This window comes from Periplaneta americana, chromosome 5 (genome assembly GCF_040183065.1).
Source record: "Periplaneta americana isolate PAMFEO1 chromosome 5, P.americana_PAMFEO1_priV1, whole genome shotgun sequence".
NCBI classification, from domain to species: domain Eukaryota; kingdom Metazoa; phylum Arthropoda; class Insecta; order Blattodea; family Blattidae; genus Periplaneta; species Periplaneta americana.
The window spans coordinates 148,397,381-148,419,978 of record NC_091121.1 but is presented as its reverse complement, the minus strand read 5'-3'; the positions used below and the strand labels follow the sequence as shown (position 1 = coordinate 148,419,978).

Here is a 22,598-nt window from a genome sequence, read left to right as displayed (position 1 = left end):
ATGAAACAAAAGGTATGAATTCTTTAAGATTTTTTGAACCAAAATGCAACACTGCTACAGTATTTAATCATAGTAGTAATTTAGGCCCAAGAATATATTATAACAAATTTATATTTAAATATCCTAATCTTGTCAATTCTAATAGTTGTAGTATTAAAATTAAAAAGTTATGTGTGGATTTTATAAAAATTGAAAAATTGTAAATATATATTCTTATTGTGTAGTAGACATAAGACAAATTGTATTATATACTTCTTCATTTCAATTCAGGAATCTGCCCTTGAGCACGAGTTCTACTCTTTCAGGGCGAGCTAAAATTTTTCTGTATATATTATATTTTATGTTACAATTATTAGCAAAATAAATAAATAAATATGTTCATATCTTCTGTCATGCACAGCATAAGAAAACAACGCAAACTAAATGTTCCACAGAAGTATGGTATCTCTTTAGTAACTCACTTGTTTTCTTGAACACTTGGTTTCTCTAAAGCATCCAACCACTCAGTGCTACTGTCAGAGTTGACAGCTATCTCTTGTACAATATGATTTGCTACACTCTCAAGCTGTTCTATGTTAAGCAGTGGTGTAATAAACAATGCATTTGTTCCAGTTAGAAGGAGAGGCCATGACTCCCTTATATGGGATGTGAAATATTTTGCAGCAGCTGATAAAACATCTTGTTTCGTCTTTGATTCATCCGCAAACATAATCACAGATCTTAATTTTTGTAAGATCAACTTCACCTGCAGAAAACAGAAGATACAATCAATTATAAAATATTCTCAAAAAATCTTCTTGCAAGTAAAAGCAGGAAATTATTTAATTTCAATGACAGTGTGTATGAGAAAACATTCATACTTAAAAATAAAGATGGAAAAGTGAAACTGCAAATTTTATATGGACCTTTATTTGAAAAAATAACAAAATGACAATTTACTAAAAGAGACTCTAGAAAGCTTTTTCATTCATGTTTCTTACACAAGGTCATGTGAAAATTTCTGTTCTTCAAAACTCAGCCTTAAGATTATGTCTAGGAGTACCAAAAACCACATCAATTGTTGCCCTAGAAATTGAATGTAATATTCAACCAATCAGACACTATATATTACAAAAGGATCTAAAAATACATTTAAAATTGCAAGCCTCATCCAGATCTCAGATGTTCTTCAAACTGTCATATATATCCTGAGTAATTTCTATAAAATAAAAAAAGAAGAAATACCAATCTATATCACAGACACACTCATTGCTAAAACTCCAATTGTGAACGAAATTCCTCCATGGAAATGGGTGATTCCAGAACATAGCATACAAATTCCAGGAAATCATTCCAAAAACGATCCTCCATACATTCTTAAGTTAGATGCCATGGAACTACTCTGCAGCACATATAAGGATCACCTTCAATTTATACAGATGGATCTCTAAATCCTAATAATGGGACATCAGGAGCAGGGTATTATATTCCAAAATATCAAGAAAGCTATTTCATACCATGTTCATCCTCCTCCAGTCTTAACACTGAATTACAAGCTATTGATGCTGCTCTTCAGTGTGTTACTCAAATTTCTGAAAAATCTATTTGCATACTTACCGACTACAAGGGGGCTATATTTAATATAATTAAATATGTACCAAACCTATATGCACATAGAATTATGTATTCCACTTCAGAAACAACTAAGTAAACTAAAAGAAGTCCAAAAGGAAATAACATTTCAATGGATACCTAGTCATTGTGGTATACTGTACCTGGAAACGAGAAAGTCGATAATATTGAAAAACAGGCAACATATTTGCAACCAAGACCTCTTCCAGTGATATCTCTATCCAGTGCTTTTGCTTCAGTAAAGCCTCATTTTACAAACCTATGGATCAACAATTGGCTCTCTTCTGACAAAGGAAAAATTTTAGTCTGTACAAAAGAAACCAAATAACCTGGAAATGTACAAAAACTTGGCCAGACATGTTCAAACATTTTTAACAAGAGCCAGAACAGGTCATACTGTCACTCAATTGTATCTACACTGATTTCACATTTCTGATAATCCTACTTGTCTGTGGTGTAATAATCATGATGAAGATCTGGAACACATTCTCCTATACTGTCCATCCATAAACCACAAAAGAAGTAAATTAAAATCATCAGTACCAGTTGCAGAAGACACAGCCCTGCAGTATATATTGACTACACCCCAACTCTGGCTACTAGCAACAGGCATCTATAATGAACACCGATCAAAATACCCGTCATTTCTCGTGAAAAACAACAACTGACTAGACTACAGTGGACTATAGTGGACTTTATGATGTCAACAAACAGCATGGGAGGGAATACTTTCTGCACAGTTTAACATTTTCTTCACCAGGTGCGCTGCTAAATGCATGGAGTAATTAGTTACCCTTTTCGCAACTTTGTGTGCTGCTAGATGTAATAACGCCCCTCCTCCCAACAGGTGGCAGCAAGACCAATTTCTACAACAGCGCCTCTAGTATGTGTTACAGGAAACTCAGTAAGTTTCGCATCCTATTATATATTCATCCATGCCAGGCGTTTGACAATAAAGCCATTTGACCTCTTGCACCCCAATATTTTTCAAAGATATTGTCATGGTCAGCCACTGAAGCACAGATTTTGAGGTGTTCCGAATGCATTTCTTGATTTGAGTTGCACAATGGGCAGTTAGGGGACTGATATATTCCAATTATAGCAAGTGCTTGATCAAACAGTCATGGCTTGTTGCCAATCTAAATGCAGCTACAGATGATTTGTGTGGTAAATCGGGAATTAACTGTGGATTATGAGCCTGAACTAATGTAAAATGGCCGCTAACAATGGCGACGTTGTTGACTACAGTGACTGTATGAATACAGTGTGGCCATTGGAGTATCATTTCCGATTGGATGTTGCGGTCACGTGGTACAATGCCGCCATTAAGATTCCAAACAAATAGTTGGAACCCGTGTTATTCGTCTTCAAGACGTGAAAAAATAAAGAATTACGTCTGATTTTCAGCTGATTTTATGGATATACCTTCAAGGTAAGATAATAATTACATTTCTTTAACATATAGATATAGGCCTAAGTATTCTTACTGTAATCCACGTAATATTTGTGCTACAATGCAAAAGATGAAAACTAACATCAGTTGTTAGCATGATAACGGATTTTATTATTTCCTTTAAGTAATTAAACATGTAAGCAGTCGTCCAGATAAAAATCAGAAATTATATTAGGCTGACATATACTCCATTATTTACGGTATTTATTTCCATTTTTATCCATAGTTAACAAGTTATGAAACAGAAAATCGTGAAAGAAATATAAGTTGGGTACAATTCAATACATTTAAGCTTTATTAAGTACATGAGAAATTTTTTAAAGCTTTAAGCATTAACGAACTTTATACAATTCCTAGAATGAAAACTCTCTATTACTATTAAATTATAAGTACATGTTACAATTTATTTAATCTGTATCAATAAATATTTATTTAAGATGTTCTTCAGTAAAACACAATAGACGAGCAATATTTCACTAATCAAATAATATTTTAGCTTATTGAATTTAAATACTAAATTCATTAATATGTCACATCAACGGACGTATATACGTCACCAAACATCGTAAGATGAAGATTACATTTTAGCTTATATTTGAACGTATTTTCTGTCTGTTGTGGAACTACGATATTCTATACCTGCTCCAAAATTTGTATAAAAATATATTAATTATTTCACATGCGGTTTTTATTACAGATATGGTTGGATGTGCGCCTATGGATGTACAAATCGACCCGAGAAGGGCTTTGTAATGAAAAAGTTCACTAAGGATTCTGGAAGTAGGAAGACCTGGACTTCTAAGGCCACAATGAGGGATGGATTCCTACACAGAGAGCTCTGTCCTTTGTGAGGTAGCTACATTTTGAAGAATCCATATGGGGAAAAACCCGAGAGGATGGAGGATACTGACATCACGTTTCACACAAGATTGGAAAATTTGTTTAGTGTGCCGGTAGTGAGATCAAAACAAGTTACTCCTAATGCATCTCAGTTTGAGAATACTTTAACAAGACTAATATGTGTTATCACAGTTTCTTAATGATGTGTCAAAGGGTAGTTATGATGAGGATGACAGAATTTTTAAGTGGTTTCCGAGACATTTTACAAGAGAAGGGTAATACTGTGCGTGATGAGCAATTGAGATATTGAAACAGTCTGCGGGCCACCAAAATGAGTTACAGTGAATGAGTTCATTATATAGACTAATATTGATTGATATATAATCTCTGGTATTATGAAGACTATAAAAACTTGTGAAGTGTGTTTAGACATTGTTGTCTCAAATATCATTCATTACAGTACTAATAATGTTGAATTTACAAGTACCGGTATTAAGTGCTTCAAAGAGAACTACTTGTTTTTTTTTTATTTATTGTAATCATTTAACTCAAATTTTTCTGTAAATCGGAGCAAACTTTTAGTAAATATAGAGCTATTGTAAAATATCTTAACATTGACTTGAAAACATTTTTCCTACATAAGATGCAGAATGTTAAAACAATTCGTTTTCTCCCTGTCATAATAATGACAATAAATTGTCCCTAGGTTTTCAGTCTTAGGCTTAAAATAGCTGGTATGTGTAGGCCTAAGCAGAAGAAAGAGTAGTAAGTTGTTGCTATGCACAGCATTTGGAATATTATTGTTCAATTCCTGCAAATTTTTGTTTAGACCCACATAACCATTCTGCTGACCTAGTTGTTCATTTGTGTTTAACAGACCCTAGAGATTTATGGCTTAAAAATTTGGGGTATTGTGAAGGACGTGTCATCCAATTACTTGCGACTTTTGGTATGACTTGCACGTACAAATATGTGACAGGTTAGATCGGGCGAATTTAGGCCTAGGCAGACTAAACAACTGCCTAGGACGGCAGATTTGAGGGGGCGGTTTTTAAGCTATTACTTAATTTTTTTATATATATTTTTTTAAATTTTATTCATAACTCTTTAAAAGAGTACATAAACTTAAACGCACAAAGAAAAGGATATGAATAACATTGGCAACAATTAGTTCAAATTTAATCAACAGTCTGCCAACAGAAAAAGGACAGTTTTTCAATAATAATTAGTGTCACAATGCGATCATAGCACTTTTTTCAGTGTTATGCCCTCTCACTGTGAGATTCTCACGTGATAACATTAAAGAATTTACTGGTAGACTATTATATTACGATAAAATAAAAATTAAATGCTTAAGTAGAAAAGAGAGTACTGATAATACGTCTGTTGCTATGCAGATACACAGCATTTAGAATATTATTGTTTAGTTTCTGCAAATTTATGAGTTTGTATTTAGGCCTACCTAGCCATTCCGTTGACCTGGTTATTCACTTGTATTTAATAGCGATTTGTGACTTTAAAATGTTATGTAGGATTTTTTTACTGTGATTATATGGTATTATTGTTCAACAGTGATCTTAGTGTGGGAAAATATATAATCCTACAAGATGTAGTTTTGATGCAATAAACATAATAAAACATCTGATATCCCATAGCAGTTAACCTAACCTTACTTTGCAGTTTAGACCTATATTATTCCACGACAACATACAGGAAGCAGGTAAAACAGGTACTATTTTTGTTTTTGTAATACCTCAGATCTTATTTAAAGACGTTGAGTGTCAATAATTGTGAATACATGTGTATTAGGTTACGATTTTCTTATTAGCTCCATAAGAGCCTTCAATGTGTTTGGAATCTTAATGGCGGTGGGTGGGCGTGTCCAACTCCAATGGCCACTGTATTCATACAGTCACTGTATTGTTGACACGTTTTCAATGCCATCTATGTGTCAGGACACGAATTTTTCAAACACACTTCTTATGTGAATAATTTGAAAATAAAATAATTAAATCTATTGAGTTTGTTTTATTATCCACTATTAGCCAAATGCTTAGAGTATAGATCTCCCATGCAGAGACCTGGATTCAAATTCTGGTGAATCTTAAATGAAATTCAAGGTGGACACTAGAAGTGTTCAGAACAGGTTTTCAAAAGCTAGTCCAGGTTCACCTGCTGGCATGCCAAATTTTCTCCATTAATCATCACCTCATTTCATTCTGCTGTAATACAGATCCACCTCTCATGTTCTACCATGGACTATATCTATGATGATGAAGAGATCTACAGTTTTCGTGCACTACTCGTAGTGAGACACATTTGAGGTCAATTGATAAAAAAGTGTCCACTGTTGTAGGGACGAAAACATGCATGGTATTAGCAATATATGAACCATGTTCAAAAAATGTTTAGTTGACAATTATTCCCAATATTATATATTTCAAACAGATCATACCAGTAACTCCTTGCAGTCAGATTCACCAAAATTTTTAATTCTCTGTGCAACCAGGTTCCACAATTCACTACTCAAATACGGATGCAAATATCTGAGATTTGTGGCACTAACATCCTCTTGTAGATTTGCCAACTGTAGCTCACTGGCCAAATCAAGCTTGCCACTGTAGTGCAAGAGAAGTATTCGTATTTCTGCCCAGTTGTAGCAGAGCTGTAGGAATGCTATCATCAATGGACAATTCTGAAAAATCAAAATATTAAACACATTTTTACAAAATATTCAAACAAATGCATAAGTGCACGAAGTTTCAAAGTGTCAACAGACTGTAAAAGATACCATAAGTAAAGTTACAGAGATGAGTGAATTAGCTGTTTAAGAGAATGGAAAATAATAATATTTCCAATGCTGGCAGATAAGTATGTCGTAGAAAACAAAGACTGAGTGATGCCAGAACATACCATTCTGATTATTATTATTTTGAATGTTAATTTTCGAATAACACAGTAGGCTGTTTTAAGGGGTTAGGTACAGCTTACAGCAGTAAAATTTTGAAAATTTTCTACATTTCTTTTCCTCCATTATTGTATCTTGCACAATAATGAAAATTAGTATGTGTAAAACACATACTAAACATTTACTTTTCTTTTTTTTTTTTTTTTTTAATTTCAGTTCACTGTGCAGTGATGAAGCATTTCCCACATAACTCAAAAACTATCCAACATTCTGTGATGAAATTTTTTGTGTGTATTTGTGCATGTCATATCTACAATATGATGCAAGATCACCTCTATCGTTGATAGACTGTCTGACAAAAAATAAATTCATTTTCAAAAATGGCCAAATATCAGTATTTTCTTCTAACTAAAAAAAAAAAAATATATATATATATATATATATATATATTATTTGTTAAGGAATGTAGTTGAAAGAACATGATATTGTAAACATGAGTTTCAGCAATAAAATAAAAGAGAGAGAACATGAAAAAGTTAACAAGTTTTTGAGTTATGAGGGAAACGCTATCACTGCACAGTGAACTGCCACCATTTTGAATTTTGAAAAATATATATATATATATATATATATAATTTTTCATTGTGGAATCCTGGGAAACGAGAATGCGGATGCTTTAGCAAAGAAGGGCAGCACTGCTACTTACAGACCTGTTATTGAATCTATGTATTAATCTGTGAAAAGATTTATTAAATCTACATACTTAGACTTCAACAAACAAAATTTGATAACACAATCTCAAGGGAAAAAATGGAACTCTCTGCATCATAATCCACAGTTAATTCCCGATTTACCACGAAAATCGTCTGTAGCTGCATTTAGATTGGCAACAGGCCATGATTGTTTGACCAAACACCTGCATAGAATTGGAATATATCAGTCCCCTAACTGCCCATTGTGCAACTCAAACCAAGAAATGGATTCGGAACACCTCAAAATCTGTGCTTCAATGGCTGACCATGATAATATCTTTGAAAAATATTGGAGTGCAAGAGGTCAAATGACTTTACTGTCAAACACCTGGCATTAGAAAACATATTATATAATTTTTTTAAATCGTGAAAAATTGTTTTTCATATAGCAGAAGTACAGTGTTTTATACATACTAATTTTCATTATTGTACAAGATACAGTACTGGAGGAAAAAAATGTTCAATATTTCCAAAAATTTTACTGCTGTAAGCTGTACCTAACCCCTTAAATAAGAATATGATAAACAGGTTTACTGCACGACACAATGTTAAGTGAAATTCCAGTCTCATTATGGCGCAACTAATTTAATAAATGCTTTTCTTACATGCTCCTTATGCAGCAGTGCTTCTCCTAATTTCCCAAGTAAATCCTGCAGTTCCGTCATTGCATCATTGAACTTAGCAACTACTTGGGCAGGAACAGAATGATCAGCGATGCGAGTGCCACGAAGGAAATGACACAACAACTTACTAATAACTTCTAAGAACAAAAGCGGACAATCATCTGAAATAAGAGAACAAACCAACAAAATCTATATTATTTAAGTAAGTTTTCAGTAGACCTGCAATAGATTCCAAAGTACTACATATGTAACTCTAATTATTAAATATGACAAGATCTTGTTCATAAATATTTATATTTAAAAATAGTGACTGTATTGCAGTTTGCTAAATTTATTATTTAGCCTCAACCACAAATAATTTATCTCAAGTAATCTTAGTTGCAGATGACACAAAATGTAATTAACTTAAGTAATTAATAGGATAACTTTATAAACACTTCCATTACAATATTAAATATAATGAATGACTGGTTTAATGAAAAGAAATTGGCACTTAATGTTGGTAAAACCACTGAAAGCAAATTTAGTGTAGAACACATAATAGTGCTCAGTTTTTCTACAATATTAGATTAAATGCAATTGAGCTCAAAGAATTTATAAGCATAACATTCCTTGATTTGGAACTCAATATACAAAGTGAGTCAGGCAGGGCTAGATTGTCATCAGCGGAAAATCGTATGTGTAGTAACTGCTGCGCTATCACAGTGATCAGACCTCTTGTTCACGTACGTTTCGTGTTTAGTTACATAAACACATAACAAACGAAGCTGTGTTGGAAAGAGTGGGTGAAGAAAAAAAATGATGCTGAAACTGATTAGAAAGAGGAAAAGGAATTGGCTGGGTCACTTGTTGAGAAGAAACTGCCTTCTGAAGGATGCACTGAAAGGAATGGTGAACGGGAGAAGAGTTTGGGACAGAAGAAGATATCAGATGATAGACGACATTAAGATAAATGAGTCATATTAAGAGACAAAGAGGAAGGCAGAAAATAGGAAAGACTGGAGAATGCTGGGTTTGCAGTGAAAGGCCTGCCCTTGGGCAGAACACTAAAAATGAATGAATGAATTAATAGGTTTATGGATTCTACTCTAAACAACATGCAAGCACAATTCCACACTGGACATACCTTGTTGTTTCTCTAGAATAGCTATGCAGTCCCGATTCAGGTGGAAAAGAAGACTCCTCATAATTCCAATAGTCTGCCAACCAGGTAATGATGTTACTGCAGACTGGAACTGAATGCAGAATTCTTCCGGCAAAATATCTGACAATGTCAGCAATCCTTCAACTGCTCTCCAGTTAACCGCACTTCCAAGTGCCAGCAGCTTTGCTACCAACTTCTGCAGTTGACTAAGTTTCACGAACATATTTGAAACATCACACAGAAAAGTTGCATATGCCACTCTCACTTCTTCTGAGTCTTTCTTTGCTAGCAGTACGATTTCCAAAATCTTGCTAATTTCTGGTTCAATTATCAGAGGATCTAAATGTATGAATGCACACAAGGTTTCAAGTACGGAGGCTGAAATGGAATTCTCTGGTGTGAAAGAGAAAACATTCATAACTAAAGTCTGTAGCCATTTGTGAAAAGGCAATTCACCACTGTCTTCATCTAGTCGAATATGAGAGTCTGATAAGATATTAAGAATTGATCTTAACACACTTAACGATGTGTCATTTACTTCCACAGCCTTATGGACACGAATATTGGGGAGCGTCTTTTTAAAATTCTTGTGTCTCAGCAGACATTTGTAATCTTCATCTGATGTCAGTTTAACTTCAGGTTTTATACCCACAAAATAACACAAAGTTATGAACATTCTATAAACTGAACCTATGTCACCTCTGTAACTGGATATAAATGCTTGAAATATAATTGAAAATAAGTTAATGGATGCATCTGACGAAAGAGTAACTACTGCAGATGAAAGAAATTCTAAAAGAGACTCGAAGACAACACTTTGACTACCACTATTCCCTTCGAAAAGAGAAATGAGAGTGGAAGAAATTGCTTTACATTGTGATTTTGGGAACAAAACCTGCTGCACACACTTGAATGTCTCAGCTTTTGTACGGTTTGACTCATTATGCACTGAGAGAGATCCAAGAACTTTAGTAATTGGTTTCAGTATTTTCTGAATAAAGGAAATGGCAAAGGGTTCTTTCTCAAATACCTGCTTGTTAATCAGGTAAATGCTTTGTAAAATTCTTACGCAAATTTCAACATTATCGTCACTATTGTCCAAGACTACACTTAGGAAATTGAGAAATTGTTCAGGTTGTCTTCTGAAATAATGCTGAAAATGTGTGTTCTCTACCACACACACAGCACATTCCAGGATAGCACATTTTGAGTTCTTGACCACTTTCTCGGATTTTAGGAGCTTACACAGAACCTGAAATAAATGAAAATTAGATAAGATAGTAACATTTACCAGATCCCTTAGACAAGTACCGTAAAATGGGGTGAATAGGATCAGTGGGGGTGAATAGGATCAAAACTTTATTCTTGGTTATAAAGTTTGTTATAAACTGTACTTGAGCGGGATCACAGTCATTGGTTACTATTATTGTTCTAGTAAGCAATGACTGTCTTCCCTCTCAATTGCAGTTTATAACAAACTTTATAACCGAGAATAAAGTTTTGATCCTATTCACCCCCACTGATCCTATTCACCCCATTTTACGGTATAAGTTTTAAATTCAATCTTATTCAGTATAAAGTACGTCAGAACATGAGTACCATTTACACAAACTCGGATATAATACATTATCGAATATAATATGCACCCCAATTTGTTTATTCTAAAATCCAGAAAAAAAAGTACTGGCGAATATAATACACACTTGTGCTAAAAGCCATTCTGGATTACAGGTTATAAAGGCACTCTTAACTCTACCTATACATCACATTCATCCTTACTTTCAATATCAGAACTGAAATTTCCAGTCAACAGGTCAGGATTGATGTCAGAACACTGACAATGACTAATGTCATGCCACCATTTCATAAATAATTTCATTGTTCTTTTGATTTATTTAAAGACGCATACTTGTTAAAAGTTGCATACATAAAATCTTAGAATAAAAGAAAAGTTAAAAATGGACATGGCATTACAAATGCGAAGTGCACAAGATGAGAAAACACGAACCTGCAATGGCCATTTTCATCAGCAGTATCCCAATGTATCTTATAACATAAATTGAGAGTTAGTTTCAATTTGTTCAAGTCAGAGTCTGAGTGTTTCCGTGCAAATATAATACATATCCCAGTTTTCAAGATGACCTTTTGTCAAAAAAGATGGGTATTATACTTACTTACTTACAAATGGCTTTTAAGGAACCCGCAGGTTCATTGCCACCCTCATACAAGCCCGCCATTGGACCTTATCCTGAGCAAGATTAATCCAGTCTCTATCATCATATCCCACCTCCCTCAAATCCATTTTAATATACATCTTGATTACACAACTTTTAACACTGTATCACTTCGGAATATGTATGATAAGACTTTCTTGTTTTAAATTTTAACGTACCTTGTTTACATGTTTCGACCTATTTAAACAACAAGGTACGTTAAAATTTAACACAAGAAAGTCTTAACATACATATTCCATTTTAATATTATCCTCCCATCTATGTCTCGGCCTCCCCAAAGGTTTTTTTCCCTCCGGCCTCCCAACTAACACTCTATATGCATTTCTGGAATCGCCCATACATGCTACATGCCCTGCCCATCTCAAACGTCTGGATTTAATGTTCCTAATTATGTCAGGTGAAGAATACAATGCATGCAGTTCTGCGTTGTTTAGCTTTCTCCATTCTCCTATAACTTCATCCCTCTTAGCCCTAAATATTTTCCTAAGCACCTTATTCTCAAATTATAATTGAGTAAATACGGTATATGTGATGAAATGATAAATTGTTCCAGACTGATAGATGGCCTGGGTGACATTCATAAATCCAATGCAAAAAGGCAACCAGCTCTTACAAAGTCACATCCTATCCCCAGACGAGCACCAACCAAAGTCAAGGATACTGATATATAGATTTCAAATCTATTTTATACAGCAACAAAATAGTTCCTCCATACATTTATATAATAATTAATAAAAACATATTCATGCAAATTAATGAGCTAAACACAGTCACCAAAACAGAAATAAATTTATTAGCTGTAGAAATTAATGAAAGATGATCTGGAAAGGTTTCACGGTTGGATAAGACGAAAAATAACAATTACAATGAAGAGAAGCAGGAAAGAAAGAAATTAAGAAAGACCGTTTACAGAATACCGAACAATAATTATAATGTAATCACATCATTGTGAATGGAGAACAGTAATATTGTTAAGCAGATTACAAAATGGATTCCTGAGGCGGAAAGAAAGCTTGATGGAGCTATACAGTTGAAACAAGATAAGTTCGAAGAATGCATATAACCAGAGACTGGAAGTTTAGGCATTATGAATCATTAAAATAGGCAGGCAAAGCGGAATCATAAATAGCTAAAATAGGCAGGCAAAACGGCATTATAAATAGCTAAAATACGCAATAAAAGGCAATTACAAAAACCTTGCACTAGATCCACAATCTTGCACTTTCCACAAAGGGATGTCGGCAGCAAGAAAAGCTTTACTTAAGTCAGATGCAAATTGAGATTTTCGACTCGATGTTGCAATTACTGTTGGAAGCAAAGAAATCTTCTTCCCAGTAACCTTGGAAAGTGCATTTTTGTGTTTGGTTGTACTGATATGTTGCGATATGAAATATTTCTTTTCGTAGTTCACTGACTGCTCACATATTTTGCATGTAAGTACTTTACCATCAGTACAAAATACGTCAGATCCAAAAGTATTAACATAATTTTGCAATTTACTGCATAAAGGAACACTGAATTTCGGCATCTTGCTGCTAGCTACAACAACGTCGCAATGAAAACTGAAAGAAAAATAACCGTTAAAAATAACGTTAGACCCGCATTCATTGTTGCCTTGTCAAATAAACACAAGCGATAATTAAAACGCTTACTGTTATACATTTTTGCACGGCAGCACTCATTGTTACAAAGAGAATATGAACTGACTGAAAGACAATAATATACATTCGGTGAAGTCACTTTCATTGTAGCGGTTATAGAAATAAATTAAAATATAGGCTGTAAGCAATTTTTAATAATAAATTAATAAATAATAGATAAATAATCAAATAAAGGCAAAAAAAACATTAATTTTGTAAATTAGGCATTTATATTAAAAAAAAAGGCAGAAAAGGGCAACATAAAACTGTGACATTTCAATCACAAAGGTATAATTCGTACAGATTTACTTTCAAAATGAAGATAGATTTAACACATTTAAAAAGGCATTCTGCCAAAGTTCCGGTCTCTGCATATAACTAAGGACAGAAATCATTTGAAAAGAGGGCTATATTGGCTATAGCGATAGGGGAACTTATCTCCTCTTATAACTTCTTGCACAACAGCTGCTTTGTCTGTCTATGTGCTGTCTCTCTGTACACCCTGACCCAGCAGCTCACTCCCTAGCCTTCCTATTACAAACTTACACCCGGCAAAATTTCATGTGCATTTGAGACATGTAGTAAAAATTACTCCTATTGCCAAACTGTTCTGTTGTTTCAGATTTTCCCGAAAAGAGAACAGTAATGCTTTTAAGCTGAATGAACCCATATATGGACAAATTCCTGACAAAAAAGTAACCCACAGCTATTCAGAAGTAGCCTATAATTTCCTCTATGACTATACATTTTGTTCAAATACAAATTGGACAATTGGTCAGAAAAACGAATTATTGAAAGTTTTTATCTTGTGAATTTTCAGAAAGAAAATTAAAACATTTACATTCTTACAATTTTTAAACATCAATTTGGTAGCTACCTACAGTAAGATAGAAACACTAACCTTACAAATTGAATATGATGCTGCAGGTCTGATGACAAAATCACTTATGTTCTTCTTGTGAGTGCTACAAAGACATGTTTGAAGTACAGACCAAATGATCTCTGAATTTCCATTTTTTTCTCCATATTCACACAGCCACTTTAAAATTAGTTCCTCTTTTCGCTGAACTGGCAAATCATTTGATTCATACGCAGTTAATGCCAATCGCAGTCTCTTTGGTAATGGTTCATCTTCTTGATCCAGTCGTTTAATCAACTCTAAAAATGATATAAAATCTATTAATTAAATATATATATATATATATATTATATAGGCTATATGATTATTCATTAAATTTAGCTCAATATCACTTTAAAACGAACATTAGGATAATGGACCTGTGTGACATTCTTACAAGGAAAAATTTGGTTTCCTCTCATATCCTTACCTTCTCCACCACCCTTGGTAACAAATAGACCACTTCAGTGATTGGACTGGGTAGGATTTGTTGAGGAGTAAATTAAGGACAGTGCCTCGCGCAAATAATATAACACAAGTGAATGTCAGGTCCATTATTCCCTCTCTCAGTTCTATTTAAAATGTTCAGTTACAATTCAAATTCTGTCCAGAGGAAATAAAATTAGGTCTACTATAGTTGATTAATTTGCATGTCCTCTTAACTGTTGACGTTATAGAGAATATGTGTGCATTATACCGTCAACATAATGTTAATTGTTACGCATGCTTGAATTAAAATATCATACAATCTTAATTTCAGCGCAATCAAGAAAAATACACACGTAGGTAATTACTTTATATTACAAAATGTCAGTCTTTACTTTAGCGTTACCACCTTAAGGTACAAATGTATTTATATTCTTGGGTCCTAGACGAGTCATAGACATCGTAAAGAAAAAAAAAATTGAGTGCGACGCAAATTTCACACCCAAAATAAGAGTCGAAAGTTGCTGTGAAAGTAGGGGCCGGTGAAGAGATGCAGGTAGGAGGGCTCACTCTGTCGAGGTGGAAGGGATAGGTGGCAGAGAACATCTTCCAAGGCATACCAAAACCTTAAACTAATCTAATCTAACCTGTCACTGATTCGACCTTAAGAAAACTCGCCTTTTTGCTGTGTATCAGTAAGGAAACGCACAGAAATGAGATGCATGTGCTTCCCCTCCCAGATGGAAGGGGTCTTCCACCTAGCTCAAGCGATCTCGACTGCCCGCAACTCTCTGCCGGCCAGAATTTTCGACCAATATTTTTGGTGTGAAATTTGTGTCGGCATTCAATTTTTTTTTTTCGTATTGGCCTATGGGATAAATTTCAGAACACGGATACCTTCCTTTCCCTCTTACTCCAAAATTCCAACCTTGTGCACACAAAATAAATTACTGGCAGTGAAAAATGTGTTTTCGTAAACATGATGGTGTGCATTCGACAAACACAGGCAAATCTGCTCTTTTTAGTATTTGAAGATAATTGTTGCCAGTGAGGTATCCGTATACAGAAATTTTCAACGTATACGATACGAATGATTCGACTACAACCCAAGAATGTAAATACATTTGTATCTCAACATGGTAACGCTATAGTAAAGAGTTAATAGGTTTTTTCAAACTCCTTCCAAATTGTAACATTTTATTTTAGATTCTCTACTTTACGATATTGCAACCAGTCAGTACGTGACTAAAATCATAAAAATAAAACTCTAGAATGAAATATTTGTCTTTATTACGTACTTACTATTGTAAAATAACAATTTCAAATCAATCTCCTAAAGACAAATACATCAAGTTGCTAGATTACATAACTCCTAGCATTTTTATAAAATTACATTGCATTTTTATATCTTCTGTATCATATCCCAAGCATGACAAAGGCTGTAACTACAATTAAATAAATATTCAATCACTAACATTCAGACATAACCTCAATCATCACAACATTGAGTAACTTCAGTAAAGTACTTGAAAGTACTACATTACTTATTCCTTCAAGAGATATCAATATTAATATAGTTTTAAACAAATTTCACGATTTTACCATTACATTAGCTTTGCGATATGATAGAATCCAACAAAATACCAAACACGTGCTACTCACCTGCAGATAACGCCATTTCCACCCATACCACTTCCACATGAGCAGATCCAGCTGCACCAGTATCGCCAACTCAATTCTTGAAAACTGGTTACTAAACGGTAAGAAGTTACTAAATTGATTGATTAAACGTAAAAATTGAGTATTTGTGGTAGCTACAAAAATTACTGAATCTCTATAACTCTATATCAACAACATACATGTGATAAAGTTTACCCACTAAACTAACATAGAAATATATCAGATCTAGCGAAGAAACCGCTGATTTGGCTACACTTATCAGTACACTAGCAGTAGTGATGGGCGAAGTTGTTCTTTTCCCGGAACAGTTCCGATTGTTCCGGTTCCGGAAAAATACTATGTTCCAAACAATAGTTCCGAAATAACAGTTACAAATATACAAGTTGAGATGTGTCTGAATCGTTCACTGATGCGAGTTATCTCTTTGACTCTCGCTCCATTTGAGGAGTCGTTCAAAGCGCGGTATAGTACCCTCCCTCTTCCCCAAGCAGCTCGCACATACGTTGGAGCACTCATCGCTCGGACTCCTCTTAAAATACGTTATCGGCATGACATCATAGCACACATGCTTCTCAATAGATGACATTCCAATGCACATTCGACTCTGTTTGGAAACTTGCTGTGTATGCGGACAGAAGCTTCATGTTTATTAGATAAACAGCTGTTGAATACAAGGTCAGAATGCAACACTAATTGGTATATAAAGTCATGTAGATACGGTAACCAACTCAAAAATTTAACATGTCATTTAAAACGTGTAGTATGTAATTTTTGTTCTCCGTGTTACATATTAAAAAAAATTAAAATCATTAATTTTTATTTTTACTTTTCTTAATGCTTAGCTATAATAATAATAATAATAATAATAATAATAATAATAATAATAATAATAATAATGTTCATACATAATAAAAATATATAACTACTGTATATATTGATATATTAGCATTAGTGAAACCTGAAACCCCACACTTAGTAAAATGTTAGAAACGCTCTGTACCAAAGTGTAGTACTTTAAACTTCGCATCACACCTCGCTCTGTGTCATTACTTATGATCACACTACAGAGATTTCAATTTCCTTGCTTCCTCATCCATCCACGTGAGAGTTCCAAGTTCCAACTTGTTCCAAGTACTACATAAAGAACGACGAGAACAGTGTAGCCGGAGCTGTCATGGTTCAACGGAACGGGTTCCGACTGTTCTCTGTTGTCTCGGAGTCGGAACATGCCTTGCGCAACGCAGTACCAAATACTGTAGAGAGCTACAGATTTGGCAGTACTGCGGGCCCGCAACAGTTGGACAAGTGAGCAGCTCGGAGTCGGAACAGGAGGTTCCGACCTACTGTTCATTTTTGCAACAGTTTCGAGACCGGAACAGTTCCAAAATAACTGTTATGTTATTTTTTACCCATCTCTAACTAGCAGTAGTCAGTGTCGTCAAATCAATTCTTGAAAAGTTGCAAATGTCCGATAATTATTTTTACAACTACAATTTATAGTAGTATTCTGCCTCTGCGAGGGTTAAAAAGTCGCTAAATTCCTACGCCAATAATACATTTTAACCGACCAACACAAAAATACTCTAGATCTAGTGGGAAAATTGCTGAATGAACAGTTGCAGTGAGCAATGATTCTAATCAGAATGCCATCCTAATTAGGACAGTTTTTTTTTTTTTCTGGAGAGGGATTTGTAATGTGAAGAGAGAGAAAATATTGTTTTGGAGGACATTTTCATTAGAAATAATAAAAAGGGATTGTAGCACTGTAATTTTATAGTTATTATCACAATTAAGATGTAAACTGAAATAAATTCTTTATTTGTATTCCAAAAGCATAAAGGGTTATTGTTGTTAACAATACCATAAACCACCAAATGTTAAGCAGCCGAAGGGACTGATACCGGATGGTCTATGGCGAGTCCTCGGCCTCACTTCACTTCACCCCCATTTGGTCTGATTACCTGGTTGGGTTTTTTTCGAGGTTTTCCCCAATCATAAGGCAAATGCCAGGCAATCTTTTGGCGAATCCTCGGTCTCACCTCATCTCACTACATCTCGCCAAAAAATTGTAAAGATTGTAGAAAATTGTCGAAAATTGGAAAATTGTAAACAATTTGTAAAATTTTTACTTGTTCCACATCTTAAAGCTTCATTGCTAATGTAAGATCTATGGAATATAATAAATGCAATGAAAAAAAATGCAGTATTCGCTCTTCACTCTACAACCAGTGATAAAATTCCTTCGCAACAATATAAAGGTGTCAATTTTTGCAACCTTTCGGGAATCATATTTTATAAAGTTTCCTTTTGAATTATATACGATAGTACAATATGTCCACAGAAACCCTCCGTGATTACAAACGAGTATTGTTTCATTAATTTCTTAACTGTGTACATTACGAATTTTATACTAGCGTCAGAAGACTCAAAGAATTTCTGTTTTGAATATTGCGATAATATGTATAATTGCCGGAAAAAAAAAAACTATAGATGGAACAGAAGTGAACAGAAGCTGTTAATATGGGTTACGTCGCACTGTGTCCACTTAAAATGTTTTAAGAAAATTTCACTACCTAATTAAAACAAAATAGTAAATCCAGCTAACTCTAATCATTGACATGCCTACCAACATTATAGCGGCCAGGGAACTTAGCCACAGTCTAATAGATACAGTCACGCAACTCATACGTATAAAATATGCCAACATTTGACAGCTGGCGCGACAGTAGCCCTCTAGCGGCAGGCAAGTTAAAAGTGTGCACACGACATACGATAACACATCAGAAAACGGATTTTGCGTAATTTATTTTATATTTTTATGCTATACAATAAGTGTATATGGTTCTTACTAATTCTACTTTAGAATCCTAGAAGAATTTTACACACAGTTAAACTGCAAGTTTCAGAAGCTGGGAATAAACGTAATTCTTTCTGATTCTTACAACTGAATCATGGCCCTGATCATGTAGCATGGTTTGAAATAATATAATTGTTTGTACGTGGACGGTTAATTCAATTCATTCCTAAATATATTTATAAACCATTGGAACTCTGTATTTCCTGTGAGAAGAGTCAAAATTGTAGGGCATATCTCGTAGGGTACATCGCGTGGTGAACTCCTCTCCCTATTTCCTGAGAAATTAACTATTTTCCATACCGCAAATTGGGGTAAACTCGGCCGCTGAGATAAACTTAAAAATAAAAAGGGGGAAGATTTAAACCTTAATTTGACAGACATTGATTTATGAAATTCATTATTTTTTCAATTTTTTATTATTATTTTGAGTCGCTAATAGTACTGATATGGTTTAAATTTTTATGGAACATTTACCGCATTTTACATTACATTTCCAGTTTTCACACATAAGCTTAATTTTAACTTACCCTACCTTTATAATACGTAATTTACATGCACTTACTGTTATTATGACGTAGGTGAGAACAAATGGATACACAACTTTGTTGAAAAAATTGTAACTTCAATTAACTCAGAAAATGTAGGCCTAATTTTATTTTCAGAGCAGAAGTGGCGTAAGTAAAAAATGGGTAATGAGGGTTAAAGTAAACATTCTGTAAAATACAGCGCAAAGTAGCAGTTAATATTGAATGTATTTAAACTATTAGTAGTCAGTGAATAGCTCGAAGGATATATTAATTGCTACTTTCGCTATATTTTACAGAATTTTTACTTTAAACTTCATTACCTAATTTTGACTTATACCACTTCTGCTCTGAACGGCTCAAATAATCATTGGTAATGTAAAATCAACACCAATAACAGTCATGCAAATTATTAGAGAAAAGATTACTTTTTATATTAAATTTAAAAAGGCTCTTTTATATCTTGAGAACTTAATACGTCTGCCACATGAATCTATACCAACACATCAGAAATTTATCGACACAGTCTGGATTTATTCAAGAAGTGAATATTTTGCAAAAGGATTATAATACGCCATGAATTCTTGAAAAAATTAACACCATAATCCCTACTTGAATGCAATATAACATTCAACTTTTGAAAAATATGAAGAGAAAAAACACGGATACAAAAATTATGGAATTACTTGCATTAAAAACTGTAGATACATTATCCAAAATCGGAATGGTTACACATTTACACATGATCTCTGCAAAACAATAATATACTGTAACGGGTATTTACCTTGTTTTTATTTAAACTCTCCTTCCTGACATACAAATAGGTAACTGATAACTAATAAATGTTTTATAGAACACAATACGTAGGCTACCTACAGCGTGGATTATTGGTTATGACTGTGTTATGATTTTCTCCTGGTCTTTAGGGAATCTGAAGAACGACAAATTCGGACATTTAAACTTGTTGTTACTGCAATTTTCGTCATTGCACACATTGCCTTTATTCCGACGCATGATTAAAACGTTATTATAAGTTATAATTTATAACATCTCGCATACCTTTAAAGCACATGCTGGCTGTATCAACCCTATGACCAGTGCCTTCCCTGCCGCTTGAGCGCTAGTGTCGTGAATGTTGGCAAAAAAAGTGTTGAAGTTGCGCGACTGTATGTATTAGACTGTGACTTAGCTTAACCAAAGCTTATTGTTTTAATTCGCGTACAGTACATATTTATATCATTTCCAATAAATATAATTTTGAGAACTTTAAATTAAAATTTCGTAAACAAATGAAATCAAATGATAGACGACATTAAGATAATATGGATCATATTGCAGAGACTAAGAGGAAGGCAGAAAATAGGAAAGATTGGAGAATGCTAGGTTTGCAGTGCCTGCCCTTGGGCAGAACACTTATGTATGTAACATCATAATTCACCATGTTTTATACTGAAATGTTATATTTTTATTCACAGTAGGATCGCTCAGGATTTCAGTATAAAACATGGTGAATTATGGTGTTATTTCATACAAAAAGAAACAAATTGGATGTTATTTCACATTTAAGATATATCACTTTTCGACTCTCGTGCAAAATACATTACTAAATATTTCTACAGACTGGAAGTCTTTATCATCAAGGGAGTCTCAAGGATCTTTTACACATTTTAACAACATTTACAGTTTCCAACACAACTCGTTTTTTAGATAAATTAATGCAAGAGTCTCTTATAATTTTTGTGAATAATATAGAACAACAGATACCACAAAAAAGTGAGGCTATTTCAACTTTATATTTAAAAATACAGTCATTTGAAATCCGGTTTGATTATTAGATTCAAAACTCGTTATTGAAATATTCGTAGGGTTGGGATATTAAATATTCTGTATATAAATATCAATGCAAAACAGATTTATGTTAACCCAGGGTGCAAATTAAGATTTCTGATGAGGGGGAATAGAATCCTAGATAGAGAATACCATACATAAAATTGTTATTATCCTCATTCGATACGGCTCAACGCTTGGTCACACTGAGTTGTTTGTCTTGCATCTTGATCATATTAATAATCATAGCCTTGAGCAGACTTAAGATAAGATGTGTAATTCATAAGTTATTGATTGTTGTCAGCTTGCCGATGATGATAATACATCAATAGCCTATTACAGTAGCATGCAAATTAATCCGAACACGACATATTTTTACATTTTCTGTCATTGTTGGCCTCACAGCTGCTCATACCGCTTTAATTGACATCTGTAATATGTGACATTTTGCCTGTCGTTTTGTACTTATAAGCATTTCAGTTGTGTTGAAGACTTAATACTGCAAACCTGTGTACATTCTGTCGTCTTCACAAATGGATACAACTCCACGAAAACGGTCTAAAATTATAACATTAGCAGAGCATTCTTCTATGACACAGAGGCAAATTGCTGCAGAATGTCACATCGGTTTGGCTACTGTTAATTCGATCATAAAACGATACAGGGAGACTGGATCCATCACACCCCAGAAAAAAGGAAACTGTGGCCGGAAAAGGAAGACTTCACCTGCAGATGATCGTTTAATTGTCAGGAAAAGTAAATTAAATCCTAGACTAACTGCTGTCGACTTAACCCGCGAGTTAATGGCTACCACTGGGGCGAATATTCACGTCGCAACAGTGTGGCGTAGGCTTTTGGAAGCTGGATGAAGGGCTCGTAAGCCTATTAAGAAGCAACTGCTAACCCCTGTTATGTGCAAAAAACGCTTAATGTGCGCAAAATTACATCAACACTGGACAGTGAACGACTGGAAGAATGTACTTTTTTCCGATGAATCTCATTTCGAGGTCCACGGCCACTGTGTATCTTACGTACGGAAAGGATCCGAAAAAGTAACAGCAGCTCATCTCCAACAAGCACCCAAATACCCCCCTAAAGTAATGTTTTGGGGTTGTTTTACACATGAAGGGCCTGGAGTATTAATACCTATCAAGGGAATGATGAATTCTGACAAATACAGT

At 34.1% G+C, this 22,598-nt stretch overlaps 1 protein-coding gene across 1 annotated transcript in view; it reads right to left on the bottom strand.

Moving 5' to 3' along the window:
- The window catches only part of LOC138700210 (unhealthy ribosome biogenesis protein 2 homolog), a 37,997-nt gene extending 21,661 nt beyond the window's left edge, over positions 1-16,336 (bottom strand). The window contains exons 1-6 of the mRNA XM_069826664.1: positions 16,192-16,336; positions 14,107-14,363; positions 9,314-10,583; positions 8,170-8,348; positions 6,360-6,599; positions 462-745 (exon numbers count right to left, since the gene is read on the bottom strand). Coding sequence (XP_069682765.1) covers positions 462-745; positions 6,360-6,599; positions 8,170-8,348; positions 9,314-10,583; positions 14,107-14,363; positions 16,192-16,207 — 2,246 coding nt within the window. The 5' untranslated portion in view covers positions 16,208-16,336. The remainder of the gene's footprint in view (positions 1-461; positions 746-6,359; positions 6,600-8,169; positions 8,349-9,313; positions 10,584-14,106; positions 14,364-16,191) is intronic.
- Between the last annotated feature and the right edge of the window lie 6,262 nt (positions 16,337-22,598).